Here is a 27,128-nt window from a genome sequence, read left to right as displayed (position 1 = left end):
TTGTCTCTCATTCATAAGCACTTAAATGTTTTCTTCTGAAGTTCTCGCAGGCGGGTCTCGGTGTCTGTGTGGAATATCACCACCTGATTACAACAGTACCTGTGCACAGTAGTCGTGTCATGATTAAATAAATCATTGCAATGATTTTTTTTTTAAACAATCTCCATTTTTATTTTATATAAACTATGAAGCTGCTGAGCTCAAGAAGTGAAGAGTGTCTGTTTTAATCAGTAATGACTAATTAACGTGTTACTCTATTAAGGAAGTAGGCGACTTCATGTCAGCCAGAGCACCTGGCTCATGCCGGGGAGGCAGCCCGCTTCCACGACTAATGCAATCACTTCCCACCTGGTTCAAACTCCTCCCACCAGTGACAAGAGGTTGCCATGGGGACCTCCCGTGTGGTGCAGCGGTCTAAGGCACGGCATCGCAATGCTAGAGGTGTCACTACATGAATAAAATCAGTTTCCATGTGGGGAATCGTAGGTGGTGGTCATTATATTGATGTCTTGTTTTGACTGATGTCATGTTTATGCTAATATGGCAAAAAAATCACTTGCAAGCTAACTAGCAACAACCATAACGATGTATGTGAGACAAGTGCTTATTGTGCGAATGTATTTGTTTTCAATAAACATTTGGAGATTAAATATAGTATACATGTTGTCAACAGTCTAATGCTAAGTACAAGTGCTAGTCGAAACTATGAAATGTTCGACTTGCTAACTTGTAGTTATACACCTGCTGTATTCAACGAATCAGCAAGTCGGAAATGTCCTCCTTGTTTCTGACTAGCATGTGAACGCAGCATCAGCCAACTCTGTTTCCCCATAATTGCGCATGCGTTGGTTTTGTTGCTAAACAACCAACCCATCTATGCCTCTTAAGGGGAAGTAATCAGATAACATTACTGGGTTCGGGTAATCCTACTGAGTACCATTTTGGACCGGTAACAGATTGTAGCAGATTACATTTAGAAAGTAACTTACCCAACCCTGTTTATATCATAATGTGCTGTATGTACACTACTGTGCTGGAGACAAAGTCCCATTCATATTGTTGCTGTTTGGACTCCAGAACAGATGGTGGCGCTAACGCGAATCGTCTGAGGACTCTAACCCGGAAGAAGAAACATACTAACGTTGATAGTTAGCTAGCGTTTTTTATTTTGCAAGTGTGCGAAAATGTGTCCGATATCATTTGATACGGTTTAAAGTAGATTTTGATATTGCCAAACACGGACTATAAACGTGGAACCAACGATGTTACCAACCACAATTCCATATCGTTTTGTTATCGGGTCTAGGAAAGTAAGTTAGCTTGTTAGCTAAAGCCTAGCTTACTGACTCGCTAATTTAGCTAGTTTTCAAATAGTTCTTTATAGAAAGCAATCCGCTATCTAGCTAATGTGAACTCGTGGTGAACGGTCAGTGGAATGAAACCGGTGATGTCAGAATAATCTGCTATAATTCAGTGCGCTAACTACATAATTCATAGGAAGCTATAGAAGAATTCATGATGGATGAGGTGAGAAAGACTCATAGAGAGATGGAGGACTAGTACCCATTGAGGACGTTCACCATTTTGAAGTAATCAACTGGGTGGGACTTCCGGTGTGTTAAGGAAGGATCTCATAATTCCATCCAGGTCATCAGGGGGGGATCAGCCAATTAATTATATTTGTGAGCAAACGTTCCAAAACTGCAGGTGACAGTAAATTGCCAATCTTGGCTTTATATCTGTTTACATAACACCCTCCAGGTGGCAGTACGCACCCTTTCAGTTTGTTTACCAATTCATAGAAGTAGTAGAAGAAGAAAATGGACTACTTCAAAATGGAGATAGCCTCAATGGCGCTGCCCATGCTCTCAGAGATGCCATAATAGAACATATACAATGTTGTGTCCTCTATCTCTATGGAATGACTGTAGCTAATGTTAGGTGGGTAATGCTAAACCAGTCTGGATGGCGTTGCCTAAAGCCTGTCGCATGCTTTCCAGTCGAAACAGTGACGCACATGTATTATGACGAACATTTGTGACGTTCGAGCACACTTTTTATTTTCTTGAGGCTTGTTGAAATTTCGTAGCTGAAGTCTACGCCCCTTCGTCGGTGATTGGTCAACAGTATTACCAAAAAGATCCCAAGATCGACCAGAGCCTGTCGTTTCCGATGGGAGAAAATGTATCATAGTTTGTAGAACAAGCAAGGAAGTGGGTAGAGCCAAACACTAGTGAGAGCCTAGCATTTTTTTGCATATTTGCATTAGGGAACGTCTACTCTTAAGTGTGTGTTCTCAATATGCCCTTCTAAACAACACTTTTTTTTTTTTACTTTGCAAAGGGTAAAGTCTACTAAACGCAGTCCACTCTGTTACAGATTATAGTTTTGGAAACAGAATACTGAATGGAGATCAAATGTTTAATCGATGAGAAAATGTGCAGAATTTCGGCCAAAATCCATCTCACTCCATCTTCTCCCACAGCGGGCCACTGGGTTTCCTCTCATCCCCATATTTGGTAGTGTGGAAACGCCAACCGGATGCTTCACATTTACAGTGTTGCAAAAAGTAACCAATTTTCATAGTTGAGTAAAAGTAAAGATACCTTAATAGAAAATGACTCAAGTAAAAGTGAAAGTCACCCAGCAAGTATTTGGTTTTAAATATACTAAAGTATCAAAACTAAGTGTAAATTCTAAAATATACTTAAGTATCAAAACTAAGTGTAAATTCTAAAATATACTTAAGTATCAAAACTAAGTGTAAATTCTAAAATATACTTAAGTATCAAAACTAAGTGTAAATTCTAAAATATACTTAAGTATCAAAACTAAGTGTAAATTCTAAAATATACTTAAGTATCAAAACTAAGTGTAAATTCTAAAATATACTTAAGTATCAAAACTAAGTGTAAATTCTAAAATATACTTAAGTATCAAAACTAAGTGTAAATTCTAAAATATACTTAAGTATCAAAAGTTAAAGTAAAAATAATTTAACATCACTGCAGGTGACAGTCAATTGCCAATCTTGCCTTTATATCTGTTTACATAACACCCTCCAGGTGGCAGTACGCACCCTTTCAGTTTGTTTACCAATTCATAGAAGTAGTAGCATGGCATGATTTTTCTTGATTTTTTTACAATTTACAGATAGCCATGGGCACACTCCAACACTCAGACATCATTTACAAATTAAGCATTTGTGTTTAGTGACTCCACCAGATCAGAGGCAGTAGGGATGACCAGGGATGAATTGGAAAGTGCATGAATTGAAACCATTGTTCCTGTCCTGCTAAGCATTCGAAATGTAACAAGTACTTTTGGGTGTCAGGGAAAATGTATGGAGTAAAAAGTACATGATTTTCTTTCAGGAATGTAGTGGAGTAAAAGTAAAAGTTTAGAAAAATATAAATAGTAAAGTACAGATACAAAAAATACTTATGTAGTACTTTTACTTAAGTACTTTAAAGTATTACATACGTTTTATTACTGCACATATATGCATCCTGGCTCATTGTTCTTTCTCCTTGTCGGAGTGGGAACGGGATTCTTCAATGAAGTGTTAGTTGTCATTCAACGAGAGACGACTAGTTTTCATGCTCATTTTTTCACTTTAGAAATACTGCACCAAGTATCTTAGTTAGATATACAATTCTGCGACTAAGACCTCCTCGGTAAAGACGTCTAAATTAATTACAGATTTCTTGATTTATCTTAGATTAATTCTGGCTGTGTAGTTGCTACAGTAGCTCAAGAGGGACAAAGTCATTTTGCCTTTCTCTAGTTTTTCAATTAAAGGTCTTTATGGAGTTTGTGAACAGAGACATTCTCTTCGCTGATTTCTGCTTGGAGCAAACCGAACCTATGTAGGCAGACGCCTTTAAGCGTAAATCGGAGTCCACAGACGCTGCGGCGCGACATCCCATTGCGGCATAGCTACGCTGCTCTGACGCACAGTGGGGCGGGGGCGGTGAACGCACACCTTCCCACAATTTCAACACAATGGAACGCAATTCAGAAAGTATTAAAGCAAACGTTCTAGAACACTGCGGTGCGTACGCGTTTTGGAACTCTGATACACGCAAGTGGTAGCTGATGATGAATGTCGCTATTTTATAACAAGTCATTCTTTATTTTAGGATTCTGCCGACCCATCTAACCCCCCTCTCTCCTGCTCCACTGAACCCAACCCTCCGGAGTCACTGGTTCCTGACTCTAACCATAGAGACATCGACACCTGCAGTGAAATACCCAGATTTAACATTGTAGTCAAGGAGGAGGAAGACTGGGATGTGGATAATATTGGTAAGTATTACTATAGTTACTGAATTAATAATATCAATAGGATTATATAGTTCTGTTCCATACAGTGTTTCCCCCAGGATTCAGCAGCGGTGGGGACTCTTTTTAAAAGGGCATTCCATTCCAAAACGCATGATAAATGTAATAATGTTGACACCATCTGTAATAGAACAGATGCTGCTCCACTGCGCTGTAGGGAGATGAAGAGGAGCAGGCAGTGGCTGTGCCCTCCTGGCTCTCATTCCTACCACTGTTCAAATATACATTGTAACGTTTCACTCTGATCTTAAAGGGAAAGTGCGAGATTTTGGGCAATCTACTTCCCCAGAGTCAGATGAACTCATGGACACCATTTGTATGTTTCTGCAGTTTGAGGGAAGTTTAATTGCGCTAACGCTAGTTAGCAGCTTCCTTTAAACTGCACGCAGAGACATTAAAATGGTGTCCACGACTTCATCTGACCCCGGGGAAGAAGAAAATGGCGTAATTGGCAGAAATATTTGTAAAACATTTTAATTATAATAATTATCATATATTTTGGAGTGGCGGAAACAACTTTGCAGCATATGAATATTTCTGCCGAGACAAACTTTTAAATGAATATATAAAATCAAATCAAATAAAATGTATTTATATAGCCCTTCGTACATCAGCTGATATCTCAAAGTGCTGTACAGAAACCCAGCCTAAAACCCCAAACAGCAAGCAATGCAGGTGTAGAAGCATATAGTGGAAACACTGCCATATATAGCAGTTTAATTCACTCGTTTGCAGAATAAAAACAGAGGACAATTACAAATAATAGAATAGAATCATGTATTTGTCGTAGTGATGCACCGATATTACATTTTTGGCCGATACCGATATCTAATATTTTCCTTGCCAAAAAACGAAACCGATATAAAAAACGAAACCGATTACCAGTGAAACATAATCAAAACCAATTTCTTTCACTTACTTGCTGTGCTGTTTCATCGTTTCATTCTCAACCAGGATTTCTCATGCTATGGAACGCCGTTTGGGTCTTTGTGTGTCAAATAACACTATTAGATGTGTCAAATAAGCTTGTTGACCAATCAGGACCTGAATATGACTGCACGTCACATAATAATTTTATGCATTCATACATTTTTTTTACATAGTTATTGCACATTGATTACACAATCACTCCTACTTCATATGTCACAACGGTTCATCGATACGTATGCTATGATGCTAGTAAAGTTGTCTCACGCACCTACAGTGCTGGTCATAAAAAAAGCTAGCTAGCTCATGGATTTAACAATGTTCTTCCCCAAAAACATAGCAAAACGACAATCTGTTTCAGTAGCTATAGTTAGCTAGCTAACTATATAGCTAGGTGTCATCATCTAAAATAACCCTAATTTATAAGACAGTTCTTATTTAATTAATGGTTGGACCCATCTATGTGAAGCTAGCTACAATTTAGGATTAGCTACAATCGTGAACTTTGCAGTTAGCCTGTTTATAACGTTAGCTTTGGGCAACAAAGGTAAGTAGCTGGCTAGCTATTTATTTTCATGAACTTAAGTTCAATTTCAATAGGTGAAAAACAAGTGGCCTCCTAGCTAATACTTACTCACAAGAATAATGCTAAGAATAATGAAAATGACTGCAGTTTCAACTGGTCATTGTTTTCAAGATGGTTGTATTGGTGCTAGCTAGATACCAAGCTAAAGCTAGATACCAAACTAAAGCTAGCTAGCTACCCCAGAAGTTGCAGTCGAGGCTGGTTGTATTGGTGCTAGCTAGATACCAAGCTAAAGCTAGATACCAAACTAAAGCTAGCTAGCTACCCCAGAAGTTGCAGTCGAGGCTGGTTGTATTGGTGCTAGCTAGATACCAAGCTAAAGCTAGATACCAAGCTAAAGCTAGATACCAAGCTAAAAGCTAGCTACCCCAGAAGTTGCGGTCGAGGCTGGTTGTATTGGTGCTTTACCAAGCTAAAGCTAGATACCAAACTAAAGCTAGCTACCAAGCTAAAGCTAGATACCAAACTAAAGCTAGCTACCAAACTAAAGCTAGATACCCCAGAAGTTGCAGTCGAGGCTGGTTGTATTGGTGCTAGCTAGATACCAAGCTAAAGCTAGATACCAAACTAAAGCTAGCTACCCCAGAAGTTGCGGTCGAACAAATAATGCTTTACTACCAACGCAGTATTGTAAACACATCGCTCGTGGCCAGTGTTTGCTTGTTTGCAGACTTGTTTTGTATAGTTTTGACAGTGCTACTGATAGTATTGGTGGCGCTTAGCTTCGACGTGCTAATTCAGACCACATTACATTCTATAATAGAACTGTGTTATTTGACGGGTCAAATGAAATGCTAATTTAGTGGGCCAAATAGTGTTATTTGACGTGTGTCTTTTTTGACACACAAAGGCCCAAACGGCCATAGTATGTCGTGAAGCTAATAGCAGTGATGCTATTACTGTGTAACTCCGGCAGGGAAATATGTGTACCTGTGCTCAACCAGTCGGCGAAAGCCAACATCACCCACGACAGGGAACGGCTGATTGTCAAGGGCAATGAATTCCATTATCTTGGGGTGAATGGATTTAGCTTTTGAATTGTCTCGCTGAAATTGTCTTACTCTTTCAAATGACTGCTTGACTTGTTGACTGCTTGATCCACACAGCAGACATTGTGGGCTAGGTTAGGAATGCTGTGTTGCACGTGTAGCGCAAACTTTTACATGGCGTCATTATGTCACCTACATTATATAGGTATGCATGCCAGCTTTGACATCAGTTTTGCACGTTGGCGTTAAACTAGTTGGCATTTTTAGCTAATATCGGCCGATTCCGATATGTTCACCGATTATATCGTGCATCCCTAATTTGTCATTGAACTTTTCTTGTCCTATTGTAACAGGAGAGAATCCTAACCCCAGCTCTAGTGAAGAGGCATCAACAGAACAACACCAGGAGAATCCTACGGCTAAGAAGCCATGGCGATGCCCCCAATGTGAAATAGAAATCGCTCACCCATCCAATGTCAACAGACACCTAAGAACCCACACAAAACCTGCTAAGGAGTCTTCCGTCTGTCCAGTATGTGGAAAAGACTTTGTTCACCCCTCCAAACTGAAGAGACACCGCCGAACACATACAGGAGAGAAGCCTTACCAGTGCTCTGTGTGCGGGAAGCGATTCACACTGAAGCCCCACCTGGAAAGACATCAGATGACACACCCTGGAGAGAAACAGCCAGATGCGACAAAGAAGCACCCGTGCTCCGATTGTGGAAAGGAATGTTTCTCTGCATATGAACTGAAGATGCACATGAGAAAGCACACAGGGGAGAGACCTCACCAGTGCTCCTACTGCGAGATGAGCTTTGGCTGTAAGGGAACTCTATCGAGACACGTAAGACGCCATACAGGAGCACCCACACCAAAACCTTACCAATGCTCACAGTGTGGGAAGAGATACGAGTCACCATCGAGGCTCAGGCAGCATCAGACTGTGCACACTGGAGAGAAACCTTACGAGTGCTCTGATTGCGGGAGAGGTTTCGCTTCGACCGAAGGTCTTCGCAAACATCAATGCAGTCATGCCAGTAACCATAGCAACCAGTGTACACTGGGAATTCGAGATACGGCATCATCGGGCAGTCAAACTATGAATATCAAGATCGAAGACGAGGAACAGGAGCTGGCAATTAATGTCAAAGAGGAGGAGGAGGAAATTGTTGTTTTTGTCAATGGTGATAAAGAAACCTTACCAGTGTACCACCTGTAATCAGAGCTTTGTTCACCCTAGCTCTCTAGCAAGACACAAACAATCCCACACTAGTGTCACGCAGTACAGCTGTTCAGAATGTGGGAAGGAATTCAGCCAATCGTGGACTTTCAAGATACACATGCAACAGCACACCGGAGAGAAACCACACCACAGCTCTCCGTGTAATAAGAGTTTCTCAGCTTTTGCACTTCTCAGAAGACACCAGATAGTTCACACTAGGGTGAAACCTTACCCCTGCTCTCTCTGTAGGAATAGATTCTCCTCGTCAGCAAACCGATCCAGTCAAAGACATCATGTCCTTGCCAAAAAATGTAGCTGCTTCTTCCCTGAACCAATCTCGTGGACAGGGATCACACAGCAGGTGTCTATTCTAGTACCGGATGTCAAAGTGAAAGAGAAGAAGGAAGATCCTGCTTTTGGTGAGCTAAAGCGTTTATTTTGTACTATTGCTTATATATTTAATGGGCCCATACTTGCGACCTCTTGCTTAAACTTAGGCTTAGTTTCTTGAGAACTCTTGCTTAAGCTTTTCCCATGAAATAATGTAGCCCTATGCTAACACGACCAGCTGACAGCATGAGAAAACGTAGCCCTATGCTAACACAACCAGCTGACAGCATGAGAAAACGTAGCCCTATGCTAACACAACCAGCTGATAGCATGACAAAACATAGCGCTATGCTAACACAACCAGCTGATAGCATGACAAAACATAGCACTATGCTAACACAACCAGCTGATAGCATGAGGAAACGTAGCCCTATGCTAACACAACCAGCTGACAGCATGAGAAAACGAAGCCCTATGCTAACACGACCAGCTGATAGCATGAGAAAACGTAGCCCTATGCTAACACAACCAGCTGATAGCATGAGAAAACGTAGCCCTATGCTAACACGACCAGCTGACAGCATGAGAAAACGTAGCCCTATGCTAACACAACCAGCTGACAGCATGAGAAAATGTAGCCCTGTGCTAAAACAACCAGCTGATAGCATGAGGAAACGTAGCCCTATGCTAACACGACCAGCTGACAGCATGAGAAAATGTAGCCCTATGCTAACACGGCCAGCTGTCAGTATGAGAAAACGTAGCCCTATGCTAACACACTGGATAGAAACCTTATGCCTGCCCCAACTGTGACAAGAGCTTTGCTTTCGCTTCAGCCTTGAAAAGACACCATAAGTTACACACAGGAGAGAAAACCCACTCCTGCTCTGTGTGGGGGAAGAGTTTTACTCAATCATCCACCTTGAAGGATCACTTCAGGACACATTCAGGAGAGGATTAGTTATCCAAGATCCTTTAAGCTCCAATGCCTGAAACTCGAGACGCCGGGTGAGGGGCATACAGTACCTCGTGGACTGGGAGGGGTACGGTCCAGAGGAGAGGTGCTGGGTACCGGTGGGGGACATTTTGGACCCTTCACTTCTGAGGGACTTCCACCGCCTCCACCCGGATCGCCTGGCACCTCACCCCCCGGGTCGCGCACGGGGGTACTGTCACGACTCCCGCAGAAGTTGGCTCCCCTGCCTGTTCGGGCGGAGCTCGGCGGTCGTCATCACCGGCCTACTAGCCGCCACCGATCCCTTTTTCCTTTTCTGCTAGTTTAGTCTTATTAGTTGCACCTGTTCCTATTTGTGTTTTCTTGATTTTCTAGCCAATTTTAGCTTGTTAGGCTTTAGTTTGTGCGGGATTATTTTGTGTTCACGCCATGTGTTTGGGGTTGGTCAGTGTTTTCCGCCCTGTGTTTGGGGTTGGTCAGTGTTTTCCGCCCTGTGTTTGGGGTTGGTCAGTGTTTTCCGCCCTGTGTTTGGGGTTGGTCAGTGTTTTCCGCCCTGTGTTTGGGGTTGGTCAGTGTTTTCCGCCCTGTGTTTGGGGTTGGTCAGTGTTTTCCGCCCTGTGTTTGGACCCCTACAAATCAGCCGGGCTAGACAATCTGGACCCTTTGTTTCTAAAATTATCTGCCGAAATTGTTGCCACCCCTATTACTAGCCTGTTCAACCTCTCTTTCGTGTCGTCTGAGATTCCCAAAGATTGGAAAGCAGCTGCGGTCATCCCCCTCTTCAAAGGGGGAGACACTCTTGACCCAAACTGCGACAGACATATATCTATCCTACCCTACCTTTCTAAGGTCTTTGAAAGCCAAGTCAACAAACAGATTACTGACCATTTCGAATCCCACCATACCTTCTCCGCTATGCAATCTGGTTTCAGAGCTGGTCATGGGTGCACCTCAGCCACGCTCAAGGTCCTAAACGATATCTTAACCGCCATCGATAACAAAACAATACTGTGCAGCCGTATTCATTGACCTGGCCAAGGCTTTCGACTCTGTCAATCACCACATCCTCATCGGCAGACTCGACAGCCTTGGTTTCTCAAATGATTGCCTCTGGTTCACCAACTACTTCTCTGATAGAGTTCAGTGTGTCAAATCGGAGGGTCTGTTGTCCGGGCCTCTGGCAGTCTCTATGGGGGTGCCACAGGGTTCAATTCTTGGACCGACTCTCTTCTCTGTATACATCAATGATGTCGCTCTTGCTGCTGGGGAGTCTCTGATCCACCTCTACGCAGACGACACCATTCTGTATACTTCTGGCCCTTCTTTGGACACTGTGTTAACGACCCTCCAGGCGAGCTTCAATGCCATACAACTCTCCTTCCGTGGCCTCCAATTGCTCTTAAATACAAGTAAAACTAAATGCATGCTCGCTGCCTGCACCTGCCCGCCTGTCTGGACGGCTCTGACTTAGAATATGTGGACAACTACAAATACCTAGGTGTCTGGTTAGACTGTAAACTCTCCTTCCAGACCCATATCAAACATCTCCAATCCAAAGTTAAATCTAGAATTGGCTTCCTATTTCACAACAAAGCATCCTTCACTCATGCTGCCAAACATACCCTCGTAAAACTGACCATCCTACCAATCCTCGACTTCGGCGATGTCATTTATAAAATAGCCTCCAACACTCTACTCAATAAATTGGATGCAGTCTATCACAGTGCCATCTGTTTTGTCACCAAAGCCCCATATACTACCCACCATTGCGACCTGTACGCTCTCGTTGGCTGGCCCACGCTTCATACTTGTCGCCAAACCCACTGGCTCCTGGTCACCTGCTTGGTAAAGTCCCCCCTTATCTCAGCTCGCTGGTCACCATAGCATCACCCACCAGTAGCACGCGCTCCAGCAGGTATATCTCTCTGGTCACCCCCAAAGCCAATTCTTCCTTTGGCCGCCTCTGCTTCCAGTTCTCTGCTGCCAATGACTGGAACAAACTACAAAAATCTCTGAAACTGGAAACACTTATCTCCCTCACCAGCTGTTCGAGCAGCTCACAGATTACTGCACCTGTACAGAGCCCATCTATAATTTAGCCCAAACAACTACCTCTTTCCCTACTTTATTTATTTAGCTACTTTGCACCCCATTATTTCCATCTCTACTTTGCACATTCTTCCACTGCAAATCAACCATTCCAGTGTTTTACTTTCTATATTGTATTTACTTTGCCACCATGGCCTTTTTCTGCCTTTACCTCCCTTATCTCACCTCATTTGCTCACATCGTATATAGACTTGTTTATACTGTATTATTGACTGTATGTTTGTTTTACTCCATGTGTAACTGTGTTGTTGTATGTGTCGAACAGCTTTGCTTTATCTTGGCCAGGTCGCAATTGTAAATGAGAACTTGTTCTCAACTTGCCTACCTGGTTAAATAAAGGTGAAATAAAATAAAATAGTTAATTCAGTATAAACATAGTTCACTGTTTTATATTTTGTTTTATATGTAATCTGGATGCTTTGGTGTGTTTGGACCCCAGGAAGAGTAGCTACCTTGGCAGCAGCTAATGGGGATCCCTAATAAACCCCAGGAAGAGTAGCTACCTTGGCAGCAGCTAATGGGGATCCCTAATAAACCCCAGGAAGAGTAGCTGCCTTGGCAGCAGCTAATGGGGATCCCTAACAAACCCCAGGAAGAGTAGCTGCCTTGGCAGCAGCTAATGGGGATCCCTAATAAACCCCAGGAAGAGTAGCTACCTTGGCAGCAGCTAATGGGGATCCCTAATAAACCCCAGGAAGAGTAGCTACCTTGGCAGCAGCTAATGGGGATCCCTAATAAACCCAGGAAGAGTAGCTACCTTGGCAGCAGCTAATGGGGGATCCCTAATAAACCCCAGGAAGAGTAGCTACCTTGGCAGCAGCTAATGGGGATCCCTAATAAACTCCAGGAAGAGTAGCTACCTTGGCAGCAGCTAATGGGGATCCCTAATAAACCCCAGGAAGAGTAGCTACCTTGGCAGCAGCTAATGGGGATCCCTAATAAACCCCAGGAAGAGTAGCTACCTTGGCAGCAGCTAATGGGGATCCCTAATAAATACAAATACAACATTTGGCAAATCTAACCATAATCCTATCCTCCTGATTCCTGCTTACAAGCTAAAACTAAAGCAGGAAGTACCCGTGACTCGCTCAATACGTAAGTGGTCAGAGGACGCAGATTCTACGCTACAGGACTGTTTTGCTAGCACAGACTGTACACAGTGACTGTACATACATGTCCCAACCAGAAGCCATGGATTACAGGTAACATCCGCACCGAGCTAAAGGCTAGAGCTGCCGCTTTCAAGGAGCGGGGCAACACTGAAGCATGCATGAGAGCACCAGCTGTTCCTGACTACTGTGTGATCACACTTTCTGTAGCCGATGTGAGCAAGATCTATAAACAGGTCCTCACTGTGTCGTCACTGATATTTGACAGGTTGAATAAGTTGGCGTGTTCAAACTTTTGACTGGTACTGTTTATACTAGGCTGTGTCAGAGGAAGGCCCAAAAAATTGTCAAAGACTCCGGTCACCCGAGTCATAGACTGTTCTCTCTGCTACCGCATGGAAAGTGGTACTGGTGTGCCAAGTCTATGTCCAAGAGGCTCCTGATCAGCTTCTACCACCAAGCCATAAGACTGCTGAACAATGAATCAAATGACCTCCCGAACTATTTACATTGACCCCCCCTCCATTATTTTACACTGCTGCTACTCGCTGCTTATTATCTATGCATAGTCACTTTGCCCCTACCTGCATGTACAAATGACCTTGACTAACCTGTAACCCCCACATTGACTCTGTACCGGTACCCCCTGTATATAGCCTCCACATTGACTCTGTACCGGTATCCCCTGTATATAGCCTCCACATTGACTCTGTACCGGTATCCCCTGTATATAGCCTCCACATTGACTCTGTACCGGTATCCCCTGTATATAACCCCCACATTGACTCTGTACCGGTATCCCCTGTATATAACCCCCACATTGACTCTGTACCGGTACCCCCTGTATATAACCCCCACATTGACTCTGTACCGGTACCCCCTGTATATAGCCTCCACATTGACTCTGTACCGGTATCCCCTGTATATAGCCTCCACATTGACTCTGTACCGGTACCCCCTGTATATAGCCTCCACATTGACTCTGTACCGGTACCCCTGTATATAGCCTCCACATTGACTCTGTACCGGTACCCCCTGTATATAGCCTCCAAATTGACACATTGACTCTGTACCGGTATCCCCTGTATATAGCCGACACATTGACTCTGTACCGGTATCCCCTGTATATAGCCTCCACATTGACACATTGACTCTGTACCGGTATCCCCTGTATATAGCCTCCACATTGACTCTGTACTGGTATCCCCTGTATATAGCCTCCACATTGACTCTGTACTGGTACCCCCTGTATATAGCCTCCACATTGACTCTGTACTGGTACCCCCTGTATATAGCCTCCACATTGACTCTGTACCGGTATCCCCTGTATATAGCCTCCACATTGACTCTGTACCGGTATCCCCTGTATATAGCCTCCACATTGACTCTGTACCGGTACCCCCTGTATATAGCCTCCACATTGACTCTGTACCGGTATCCCCTGTATATAGCCTCCACATTGACTCTGTACCGGTATCCCCTGTATATAGCCTCCACATTGACTCTGTACCGGTACCCCCTGTATATATCCTCCACATTGACTCTGTACCGGTATCCCCTGTATATAGCCTCCACATTGACTCTGTACTGGTATCCCCTGTATATAGCCTCCACATTGACTCTGTACCGGTACCCCCTGTATATAGCCTCCACATTGACTCTGTACCGGTACCCCCTGTATATAGCCTCCACATTGACTCTGTACCGGTACCCCCTGTATATAGCCTCCACATTGACTCTGTACCGGTATCCCCTGTAAATAGCCTCCACATTGACTCTGTACCGGTATCCCCTGTATATAGCCTCCACATTGACTCTGTACCGGTACCCCCTGTATATAGCCTCCACATTGACTCTGTACCGGTACCCCCTGTATATAGCCTCCACATTGACTCTGTACCGGTACCCCCTGTATATAGCCTCCACATTGACTCTGTACCGGTATCCCCTGTATATAGCCTCCACATTGACTCTGTACCGGTATCCCCTGTAAATAGCCTCGTTATTGTTATGTCATTTTCTTTCTTTTTGAATAATTTTTTCAACTTTAGTTTATTTTGTAAATATTTTTCTTGAACTACATTGTTAGGTTAGGGGCTTGTAAGTAAGCATTTCACGGTAAGGTCAACTACACCTGTTGTATTCGGGAGGATGTGACAAATATAGTGCAGCATTTGGTAGATGCTGTAGTGGCCAATCGATTCAAACATGACACGACCAAGAACTTTGAATTCAATGATAGACTTTTAATACACCCATATTACAAGCCGGAGAGCCCCGCAGGACCCACCACCTCCAGAGCTCTCGCTCTCCTTTTTATCTCCTTGCATACATTATCAGTTCATCCCCCAATGCAAATACCCTTACATTCCAATCTGTTCGTCCTGCTTGTTCAGCCCAGTAACGCCCACATCTGCTTTCGGCCAGATTACAAGACCCTTCCTGTTCCTGCACCTAGCTAAATACATTATTTTGTTTGTGTAATATCTAGGATCAGTAGACTGTGTCTCCTCAGTTTCTAGCGTGTCCAGCTATACTAAAAATACTATACATTCCTCTATTTTACAGCCCTATGCTTTGGCTCTGTAATTAACTCTGTGTCCCTTTTGTATGTGTCTCTAGTTTTTAGTGTGTTCAGCTGCCCTGGTCGCCTTCACTTCATATGGTTGTCTAAGATCAAACAGACTTGTGTCCCCTGTGATGTGATTGATGCCTGCAATCCATCAGTTGGTCATTTGACTGACCCAGTCCTTAGACAACCTCATTGATCCTTGTATGCCCAGCTGGTCTTAAGCGTCTATGTGTCTGCATTTTTAGTGTCCCCTATGGCCTTTAACTGCTTCCTGCCCTATACAATAGAAAATGCATTTTACCAGAACAGGGAATGAACCCATAAGTGTACCTTTTCTCTTTTGTTATCAAATCATGTATATAATTCTCCCACAATGCCAGGTAGAGAGAGGCTAGAGAGGCTCAGAGATGATAGAATGAGTCATGATGTATAGTATGCAGAGGCTGTTAAGACAGATTGGTGGAACTACAGTGAAGACTTATAGAACAACTGTACCTAAGGTTGGTTGTGTTTCTGCTGGTTTGGAAGCCTGTTCAGAAATCTTGCTCTCTTAAATGTCTGGTGTCAAAGGACACTTCGAATAATGAATAAAGTTGACTTCGTAGCTTTTATTGGTAAGACTATCAATACGACTCGGGTTGTGGAAAGAAGAAATGCCAGATTGAAGGTTACTGTGGAGACGGCAAAAGAGATATTGGGGGGTAACAGATGTTACATTTGAAATGGTTCTTAACCTGCTGAACAATACTAAGGGGGGGGGGGGGGGGGGTCAGCATGATATAGATACAGTTTAATGGGGTAGGAGGGTTGGGGAGTGTTTTTCATGGTTGTGCAGAATTGGTCAGATCATGATTGATCGTACATTCCAGCACAGTAGGTGGCGACATGCAAATAAACGTTTGTTTGCGGACCGCCATGATACCATAGAAAAAGATGAACTGGTGGTGGCGGTACCGCAGAATGAGTCGGCAGCAGAGCCTCGTATGGACCGGAAGTTAGGCCGGAAGGAGGAAAACACTAATATAGCTAGCTGGTAGCTAACCATGCATATATTATTTAGTGTACAGGTAAATATTGTCAATAATTCCTCAGGTTTCTATCAAACTGTAACGATAGTAACAAGCTAGTGTCCCGTAGAGCCTTCTGCTGTTTTGCCGTAATGCGGATTGACAGAAGAATCTAACCCGGAAGCTGGCCTGGAAGAAAGAAGATGCTTATGTTGATAGCTAGCTAGCTTAGTTTAGTAGTGTCTGAAATGTGTCTGATATCATTTGATGTCGTTTAAATTAGACTTGGATTTTGCCCAACTCGGACTATATACGTGGAGCTAGCGATATTTTCAACGACCATTTCATATAGTTTTGCTATCTGGTCTAGGAAAGTAAATTATCTAGCTACCGTTGGCCTAGCTAGTTAGCTATCTGAGTTGTATGGAAAGTAATCCGCTAGATAATGTGACCTCGTGGTGAACTGTCGGGGATTTGAGAAGAATCTGCTTTAGTTTAATTCAGTGACCCAACTCTTTCATAGGAAACTATTTCTGAAGAATTCACGATGAATGAGGTGAGAATGACTATAACTAATGCTAAACCAGTCGGGCTGGCTATGCCTAAAGTATTAGCTAGTTAGATCATTCATTTAGCTAAGTATTAAAGCTTCAATTAGTAGTTGAAACGATCACAAAGGGTCTTGCCTCCCCTCTTAGAAGCCAATAAAAAGCTGAGAGGTGGCCTGAAGAAAAGTAACCACTCTCAAATTCATAAACAGGGCTATTGATGCAAGGACTGACCATCCATGATATGACAATAATAGTTTTAACTATGTTTTGGGGTTAAATAGTGTTTGTTTACATTTACTTTGTTTACAAACATCGGAGTATAACAAGTTTATATTTTGGGTTCTGATGGGTATATATAACTAATTCAATCTTATTCTTTGTTTTAGGATTCTGCTGACCCATCCAACCCCCCTCTCTCCTGCTCCACTGAACCCAGCCCTCCGGAGTCACTGGTTCCTGACTCTAACCATAGAGACATCGACACCTGCAGTGAAATACCCAGATTTAACATTGTAGTCAAAGAGGAGGAAGACTGGGACGTGGATGATACTGGTAAATAAACATACTTCATTAATTACATCTCAGAGATTATACAGTTCCATTTTATATATAGCAGGTTAATTGGTAACACTTTATTTGGATAATCCACCTGTAGATTCTCTAAAGACATCAGTAGCATGTCAACTAATACATTTACATTGTAGTCATTTAGCAGACTCTCTGATCCAGAGCTACTACAGTAGTGAGTCATTTAGCAGACTCTCTGATCCAGAGCGACTTACAGTTAGTGAGTCATTTAACAGACTCTCTGATCCAGAGCAACTTACGGTTAGTGAGTCATTTAACATACTCTCTGATCCAGAGCGACTTACAGTTAGTGAGTCATTTAGCAGACTCTCTGATCCAGAGCGACTTACAGTTAGTGAGTCATTTAGCAGACTCTCTGATCCAGAGCGACTTACAGTTAGTGAGTCATTTAACAGACTCTCTGATCCAGAGCGACTTACAGTTAGAGTCATTTAGCAGACTCTCTGATCCAGAGCGACTTAGTTAGTGAGTCATTTAGCAGACTCTCTGATCCAGAGCGACTTACAGTTAGTGAGTCATTTAGCAGACTCTCTGATCCAGAGCGACTTACAGTTAGTGAGTCATTTAGCAGACTCTCTGATCCAGAGCGACTTACAGTTAGTGAGTCATTTAGCAGACTCTCTGATCCAGAGCGACTTACAGTTAGTGAGTCATTTAGCAGACTCTCTGATCCAGAGCGACTTACAGTTAGTGAGTCATTTAGCAGACTCTCTGATCCAGAGCGACTTACAGTTAGTGAGTCATTTAGCAGACTCTCTGATCCAGAGCGACTTACAGTTAGTGAGTCATTTAACAGACTCTGATCCAGAGCGACTTACAGTTAGTGAGTCATTTAGCAGACTCTCTGATCCAGAGCGTGTGAGCGCATATATTTTCAAACCTTGTTGTTGTTGTTGTACGGGTCCTCCGTGGGAATTGAACCCACAACCCTGGCATTAGAAGTGCCATGACCTACCAGCTGAGCAAACTATCTACTAGTCCTAACTACATGGCCCCACATGTCCCTCTAGGGGTACCCTCCCCCACTGCTCAACTGACACAATGGCGCACAGAACGCAAAAATATTCTTAGAAATATTTAACCTCCACACATTAACAAGTCCAATAGCTCAAATGAAAGATAAACACCTTGTTCATCTAGCCACCAAGTCAGATTTCTAAAATGTTTTACGGCGAAAACATAGCACATATTTATGTCAAACCACCACGGAATACACACCGAAGACACAGCTAATTTCCATAGCCAAATTGAACAAAATATGCAATCACCAAACGCAGGATTAAAAGAAAATAATTTCACTAACCTTTTGAAATCTTCATCAGATGACAGTAATATTACATGTTACACAGTACATTTATGTTTTTTTCAATAATATGCCATAAATATCCATAAATCTCTGTTTACAATGACGCATTGTTAAAAAAATGCTACTCAAATGTCCGGAGAAATGACGATGGCTTCTGCACATGCCGTCAGCTAACATGGAATACACAACATAAACTTTGACTAAATATGCATGTTCTACATATATATAGAAAGATACACTTCTTCTAAATGCAATCGCTGTGTTACATTTATTTTTAACTTTACAGATTTCGTTCACTAGGCTATAATGTGAGTCGGCGCTCAGGAATTAGCATTTTGGCTCCTCCACAGAAACCCAAATTTAACACATAAATGTTCCCTTACCTTTGCTGTTCTTCCATCAGAAGACCTGGAAGGGTTTATACTTACCAAAAACAGCTTTAGTTTTGAAGTCTGTGTCTTTCGGTTATCAAACACGACATATTTCGGTTGAAATGCAGCCAAAAAGTAAAGTTAGTTCGCACCAAAACGTTGAAATTACATATTATATGTCGACTAAACTTGTCAAACTTGGTTCAGAACACAGCGTTAGCATGTTATATAGCTTCACAGCAATTCTCAGGACAAAGAGAAACACACGCATCGTTTAATCAATCTTGGAAGAAAGACACCACAGCAGCAGAATGCGCATGAGAGTAACCTGTTTTCTCGCGCGACCGAAAGGTTTTGGCCCGTCATTACTCTCGTGAGCGCTCGATTCACACAATGAGAAGCCCCATTGAAAGCGGACACCGCGGTGAAGGCATAGGAACTGTTCCCAGGACTGTAGGTGCTTGGGAAGGGTGGGGGCGATGACGTCAAAGTTGGGCCAACTTTTTGGATAACAAGAGAGAGTTTGGGAGAATGAGTGCCCTGAGAGTTCTGCTTTACTTACAGACATAATTTAAACGGTTTTAGAAGCTTTAGAGTGTTTTCTATTCAATAATAATTTTTAATTGCATATATTAGCAATTTTTGACAGATTCTTTTTCTGTTTACCATGGGCACGCATTTCTCCAACGGGGGCAGTATTCTGCCATAGCCTTAACAGGCGACTTACAGTTAGTGAGTCATTTAACAGACTCTCTGATCCAGAGCGACTTACAGTTAGTGAGTCATTTAACAGACTCTCTGATCCAGAGCGACTTACAGTTAGTGAGTCATTTAGCAGACTCTCTGATCCAGAGCGACTTACAGTTAGTGAGTCATTTAGCAGACTCTCTGATCCAGAGCGACTTACAGTTAGTGAGCGCATATATTTTCAAACCTTGTTGTTGTTGTTGTACGGGTCCTCCGTGGGAATTGAACCCACAACCCTGGCGTTAGAAGTGCCATGACCTACCAGCTGAGCAAAATATCTACTAGTCCTAACCTTACCCTTATTCTAAACATAACCCTAACCTTACCCTTATTCTAAACATAACCCTAACCTTACCCTTATTCTAAACATAACCCTGACCATACCCTTATTCTAAACATAACCCCAACCTTACCCTTATTCTAAACATAACCCCAACCTTACCCTTATTCTAAACATAACCCCAACCTTACCCTTATTCTAAACATAACCCCAACCTTACCCTTATTCTAAACATAACCCCAACCTTACCCTTATTCTAAACATAACCCCAACCTTACCCTTATTCTAAACATAACCCCAACCTTACCCTTATTCTAAACATAACCCCAACCTTACCCTTATTCTAAACATAACCCCAACCTTACCCTTATTCTAAACATAACCCCAACCTTACCCTTATTCTAAACATAACCCCAACCTTACCCTTATTCTAAACATAACCCCAACCTTACCCTTATTCTAAACATAACCCCAACCTTACCCTTATTCTAAACATAACCCCAACCTTACCCTTATTCTAAACATAACCCCAACCTTACCCTTATTCTAAACATAACCCCAACCGTGGGAGGCAGTTGCTAAGCAACGGATAGTCCATCTGTAGCTGCTGTACAGATGGACACACTATTCGTTTAGATAGTCCATCTACAGATAGTGTGACCATCTGTTTAATTCAATAAAAGGTTCATTGTTTATGGAATAAAAACACAGGACAGTGACCGATAATAGCTGTAAAATAGTCATACGTTTTGTTTACCCCTTGAATCATTCCATGTCATTTCAGGTAGCCATGACAACCACCATCACAATGATTCTGATGAAATTGCATCTGTAGTTGGTAACAGATAAGATTCGCTTTCCTGCAACATTATTATTTTGTTGAAATTACATTTAATCTCTGAGAAATGAATCTCATTGATTGAATCCAAATGGGCCCTTTTGATTTGTAGGATTGACATAATAGTCAATAAATACCCACATCGGATCTGGATCAAACTTAGTCCTTCCATTGAGTAAGATACACTACTGGACAAAAGTATGTGGACATGCGTCACATTGGTAATAGAATGACCCGTACTGAAGAGCTCAACTGCCTCGATCAACTGTAAGTGCTGTTATTGTGAAGTGCAAACATCTAGGAGCAACAACGGCTCAGCCGCAAAGTGGTAGGCCACACAAGCTCACACAAAACACTCACTACCGAGTTCCAAAACTGCCTCTGGAAGTAACTTCAGCACAATAACGGTTTGTCGGGAGCTTCATGAAATGAGTTTCCATGAGCCTAAGATCACAATGTCAAGCGTCGGTTGGAGTGGTGTAAGGCTCGCTGCCATTGGACTCTGGAGCAGTGCCAACGCGTTTTCTGGATTGATGAATCACGCCCGAATGCATAGTGCCAACTGTAAAGTTTGGTGGAGGAGGAATAACAGTCTGGGGCTGTTTTTCATGGTTCGGGCTAGGCTCCTTTAGTTCCAGCGAAGGGAAATCTTAGAGCTACAGCATACAATAACATTCTAGACGATTCTGTGCTTCTAACTTTGTGGCAGTTTGGTGAAGGCCCTTTCCAGTTTCAGCATGACATTTCCTCCGTTCGCTGTTCCTCACCCCCAAGAGCCAATTCCTCCCAGTTCCCTGCTGCCATTGACTGGAACGAATTGCAGAAATCACTGGAGCTGGAGACTCATATCTCCCTCACTAACTTTAAGCATCAGCTGTCAGAGCATCTTACAGATCATTGCACCTGTACATAGCCCATCTGTAAATAGCCCATCCAACTACCTCATCCCCATACATATATTTTTTTGCTCCTTTGCACCCCAGTATCTCTACTTGCAAATTCATCTTCTGCATCTTCTTCACTCCAGTGTTTTAATTGCTCAATTGTTTGTTTATTCCATGTGTAACTCTGTGTTGTTGTTTGTGTCACACTGCTTTGCTTTATTTTGGCCAGGTCGCAGTTGTAAATGAGAACTTGTTCTCAACTGGCCACCTGGTTAAAGAATGGTGAAATAAAATAATAACAAATAATAATAATTTAAAAAGTGAGGTAGGCCATAGAGGCAAAATAATTACAACTTAGCATTAATACTGGAGTGATGTGCAGATGATGTGCAATTATGTTTATATACTGTTTTACCGAGTTCATATGTATATACCTATTTAACTGCTGCTGTACACACCTTTTCTATTCATATACTGACCTTACTGTCTATACACACCATTATATATATATATATATATATATATATATATATATATATATGGGGCGGCAGGGTAGCCTAGTGGTTAGAGAGTTGTACTAGTAACCGGAAGGTTGCAAGTTCAAACCCCCGCGCTGACAAGGTACAAATCTATCGTTCTGACCCTGAACAGGCAGTTAACCCACTGTTCCTAGGCCGTCATTGAAAATAAGAATTTGTTCTTAACTGACTTGCCTAGTTAAATAAAGGTAAAATAAAAAAAATATTAATATATTCCGGACTGTTCTGATACATACATACAAATCCCACCAAAATGTATTGTTCGGTAACACTGCACTGTTGGAGCTAGAAACATCACCTGCTATAACAACGGCAGAATACTGTGTTCACGACCAATAACATTTAATTAGATTTTAAGTGGAACAGCCTTGATTTGGAGGTTTAAAATATCCCTGTGGTGGTTAGCTTAGGGCTAACTGTGCCAGGTTATCTCATGGGAAAAGCTAACATGTAGCATTTTTCGAGAAAAGTATGGACCCTATAAATTTATAATATTTATTTATTTTCTGTTTCCTCAGGAACAAACATTTTGACTTAGTCAGGGTGTTGACTAATTTGAGTTAATCCATATTTATGTCTTGACCACAGAAGAGAGACCTGACCACTGCTCTGAGAGTGAAGGGAGTCCCTCTACAACAGGACTACCTGAACAACACCAGGGGAATCACACAGCTAAGAAAATTCACTTTTGTTCAGTGTGTGGAAAAAACTGTCAGAAGTTATCAAAACTACAAATACACATGAGAACTCACACAGGAGAAAAACCTTACTCCTGCTCTGTCTGCGGGAAACAATTCAGTGAGAAAGGAAACCTGAAAAAACACCAGACCTTGCACACAGGAGAGAAGCTGTACAGTTGCTCCGTGTGCGGTGAGAGTTTCTCTTCATCGTCAATTCTTACCAATCACCAGAGAACACACACAGGAGAGAGTCAAGTGTCTGTAGAAGAGTGTGGTTTTACACCACCACTGGATATCATAGTGAAAGAGGAGGACGAGGATCCTGCTTTTGGTAAGTTTAAGGTACTTATTCTGTAAGGGCTTGAATTGCAAAACATTTGTTTTTATCAAACTTTGTAATACTTTGTTATTCGAAGGGAAAAATATATAGTTAGTTCCACATTTTCGCATAGTTTATCCATCCCATCTTATCCCACAGCAGAGAGACATGACCACTGCTCTGACAGCGAAGGGAGTCCCTCTACATCAGGACTACCTGAACAACACCAGGGGAATCACACAGCTAAGAAGATTCACTTTTGTTCAGTGTGTGGAAAAAACTGTCACAAGTTATCAAAACTACAAATACACATGAGAACTCACACGGGAGAAAAACCTTACTCCTGCTCTGTCTGCGGGAAGCAATTCAGTGACAAAGGAAACCTGAAAAAACACCAGACAGTGCACACAGGAGAGAAGCTGTACAGTTGCGCCGTGTGCGGGGAGAGTTTCTCTTCATCGTCAATTCTTACCAATCACCAGAGAACACACACAGGAGAGAGTCATGGTTTTACACCAGCACTGGTTATCATAGTGAAAGAGGAGGAAGAGGATCCTGCTTTTGGTAAGTTAAAGGGACTTATTCTGTAAGGGCATGAATTGCCAAACTTTTATTTTTAAACCAATCATTGCGTTACTTTCAGTTGTTCAAAGGGGAAAAAAATATATAGTTCCACATTACACATGGTTTATCCATCCCATCTTAACCCACAGCAGAGAGACCTGACCACTGCTCTGAGACTGAAGGAAGTCCCTCTACATCAGGATTACCTGAACAACACCAGGGGAATCACACAGTTAAGAAGATTCACTGCTGTACAGTGTGTGGAAAAAACTGTCAGAAGTTATCAAAACTACAAATACACATGAGAACTCACACGGGAGAAAAACCTTACTCCTGCTCTGTCTGCGGGAAGCAATTCAGTGACAAAGGAAACCTGAAAAAACACCAGACGGTGCACACAGGAGAGAAGCTGTACAGTTGCTCCGTGTGCGGGGAGAGTTTCTCTTCATCGTCAAATCTTACCAAACACCAGAGAACACACACAGGAGAGAGTCAAGTGTCTGTAGAAGAGTGTGGTTTTACACCACCACTGGATATCAAAGTGAAAGAGGAGGACGAGGATCCTGCTTTTGGTAAGTTTAAGGGACTCATTCTGTAAGGGCTTGAATTGCAAAAATGTTTTATTAATAATTATTTATATTACTTTCAGTTATTCAACGGGAAAAAAACTATGGTGACAATTCCACATTTTCACATAGTTTATCCATCCCATCTTATCCCACAGCAGAGAGACATAACCACTGCACTGACAGGGAAGTGAGTCACTCTACATCAGGAGAACCTAAAAAAAACAGGAGAATCACACAGCAAAGAGCTCTCACTGCTGTTCAGTGTGCGGAAGAGATTGCCAAAAGCTATCATCACTGCTAATACATATGAGAATACACACAGGAGAAAAGCCATACCCTTGCTCTGTGTGTGGAAAGCAGTTCCGTGTAAAAAGACATCTTCAAGACCACCAGAAAGTGCACACTGGAGAGAAACCTTACGTCTGCTCCAAATGTGACAAGAGGTTTGGTTTCGCCTCAGCCTTGAAAAGGCACCAGTGGTTACACGCGGAAGAGAAACCTTACTCCTGCTCTGTGTGTGGGAAGGGTTTTGGCCGTCCAGATCAGTTAAAGGACCACTCTCTGCAACACGCAGGGAAACCCCACCACTGTTCTGTGTGTGGGAAGGGTTTCAGCCGTCCAGATCAGCTAAAGGACCACTCTCTGCAACACGCAGGGAAACCTCACTACTGTTCTGTGTGTGGGAAGTGTTTCAGTGAGAAGGGGTATCTTGAAGACCACCAGTCAGTGCACACTGGAGAGAAACGACACCCTTGCCCTGTCTGCAATAAGAGTTTTGTAAGATTAGCAGGCCTTAAAGTCCACCACAGATATCATACAGGAGAGAAACCTTACAGCTGCACTAAATGCGGCCAGAGCTTCATTAGTTCTCAAAAACTTCAGAGACACCAGAAAACTCATGTTGGTTTACCACCTGTTGAGTTTCAAAACCCTGTTACAATTGAAGGAGAGCGGGAGGGAGAAGATGAGGAAGTTGGTGGTCTGATTAATTCAGATGGAGAAGAGGTTGGTTGGGATCTTCATCGTCTCGGTAAGTGGAAGCATGAACATCACTCTTTGATTTAAAAATCCAATGCAGCCATTTTTTGTGAAATCATTTCTGGGTAAAAATGAAGTACCTTGCTGTGATTGTTTTCAATTAAAATGGTCAACGACAAACAAGCAACATCTCAAGCAAGAATTTTGATAGGACTGTCTGGGAGTTGTCTGAGTAGGGAGGAGGAAAACTGAAAATGAGCTGTTATTAGCAGAGAGGTTTGGAACTCTCTTTCTTATTGGTCTGTTAACTACATTACCGCCTGGTGATGTCACCAGACAGGCCAAAATTCCATCCCACCAAAACAGATTGAAATTTCAAAATTCAAACAGCACTTACGCTAAAAGGGTATTATCATAATTTAAAATAAACAGTATTTTGTGTGTAAATGTGTATAAAAGACAGGACATCACATCACTGCACTGAACCTTCTAACCTATGTTGTCTCATTCACACAGACGAGAGTTCGGAGGGGAGAACCTCTACATCAGGAGAACCTAAAGAAACCTAGGGGAATCTCAAAGCTCAGAGATACAGTTGCTCTGTGTGTGGGACAGACTGGCAACGGTTATTTGATCTGAAAAAGACAAAATGAGACGTGCACACAGGAGAGATAATCGTACAGCTGTCCTGTATGTGGGAAAAGTTTTAGACGAGCAGACCTCATGAAACAACACCTCTGGACACACAAATGAGACACATGGGGAGAAACCTTACCCATGTTCTGTCTTTTAAGCAAGATCATCAGACCTTTAAAATGCACAATAGAGTTCATACAGGAGAGAAACCTTACAGCTGTGCTGAATGTGGCCAGAGCTTTTTGCCATAGTTTGTACATCTGCATTGTTATATTGCTTATATAGGTCTATCTCATTAGTAGCTTATTAATCATTTTAGGTAATGTAAGAATGATGCATTTAATTGTTTTTCTTTACTTTTTTGTGTTTGAATTATCTCTTGTGATTTTCTCCATGATGGTGGTGAGATAGACACCAAACAACACATTATATTATAGTATCCCTTCCTCGTAACCATGTTTGCCAGTGACAGTCTCTTCCCATTCAAATATTTTTGTTCATCAAAAAGTTCAGTTTAATAGACCCTTGTAATTCCAGCTCATATTGCGAGGGTTGTTTTCCCAATGCTTTTTCAGTACGTCTGTCTGTCTATAAAAGTGAATCCTCGTGATTGTATCGTCCTGTTCTGTTTTCGTAACCTATAGTGAAGATGATTCAGTCTGTTCTCTTTTCATAACCCAGAGTGAAGATGATTCATTCTGTTCTCTTTTCATAACCCAGAGTGAAGATGATTCATTCTGTTCTGTTTTCTTAACCCAGAGTGAAGATGATTCATTCTGTTCTGTTTTCTTAACCCAGAGTGAAGATGATTCATTCTGTTCTCTTTTCATTACCCAGAGTGAAGATGATTCATTCTGTTCTGTTTTTGTAACCCATAGTGCAGATGATTCATTTTGTTCTCTTTTCGTAACCCAGAGTGCAGATGATTCATTCTGTTCTCTTTTCATAACCAGAGTGAAGATGATTCATTCTGTTCTGTTTTCGTAACCCATAGTGCAGATGATTCATTCTGTTCTCTTTTCATAACCAGAGTGAAGATGATTCATTCTGTTCTGTTTTCATAACCCAGAGTGAAGATGATTCATTCCTTTTTAGCCTAATAAAATACTTCAAATAGTAGGCTAA

At 42.2% G+C, this 27,128-nt stretch overlaps 1 protein-coding gene across 5 annotated transcripts; it reads left to right on the top strand.

Moving 5' to 3' along the window:
* The first annotated feature begins 1,147 nt into the window (after window positions 1–1,147).
* Window positions 1,148–27,128, top strand: LOC109880404 (oocyte zinc finger protein XlCOF22). Of its 5 annotated transcripts, XM_031814183.1 has the most exons (8): window positions 16,107–16,213; window positions 16,677–16,709; window positions 17,091–17,256; window positions 22,846–23,268; window positions 23,416–23,820; window positions 23,970–24,392; window positions 24,545–25,419; window positions 25,884–27,128. In XM_031814183.1, the coding sequence occupies exons 1-7, from the start codon at window positions 16,190–16,192 to the stop codon at window positions 24,688–24,690; spliced, it is 1,620 nt and encodes a 539-aa protein (XP_031670043.1). In that variant the 5' UTR covers window positions 16,107–16,189; the 3' UTR covers window positions 24,691–25,419; window positions 25,884–27,128. The 5 variants fall into 5 exon arrangements, with proteins under 5 accessions (XP_031670048.1, XP_031670044.1, XP_031670047.1 ...); XM_031814184.1 differs by lacking the exon at window positions 16,677–16,709 and having other exon boundaries at window positions 16,101–16,213; XM_031814187.1 differs by lacking the exon at window positions 23,416–23,820 and having other exon boundaries at window positions 16,103–16,213.

The sequence above is a fragment of the Oncorhynchus kisutch genome, unplaced genomic scaffold (assembly GCF_002021735.2).
Source record: "Oncorhynchus kisutch isolate 150728-3 unplaced genomic scaffold, Okis_V2 Okis06b-Okis10b_hom, whole genome shotgun sequence".
Lineage (NCBI taxonomy): Eukaryota > Metazoa > Chordata > Actinopteri > Salmoniformes > Salmonidae > Oncorhynchus > Oncorhynchus kisutch.
This window is presented reverse-complemented; position numbering and strand designations above follow the sequence as displayed.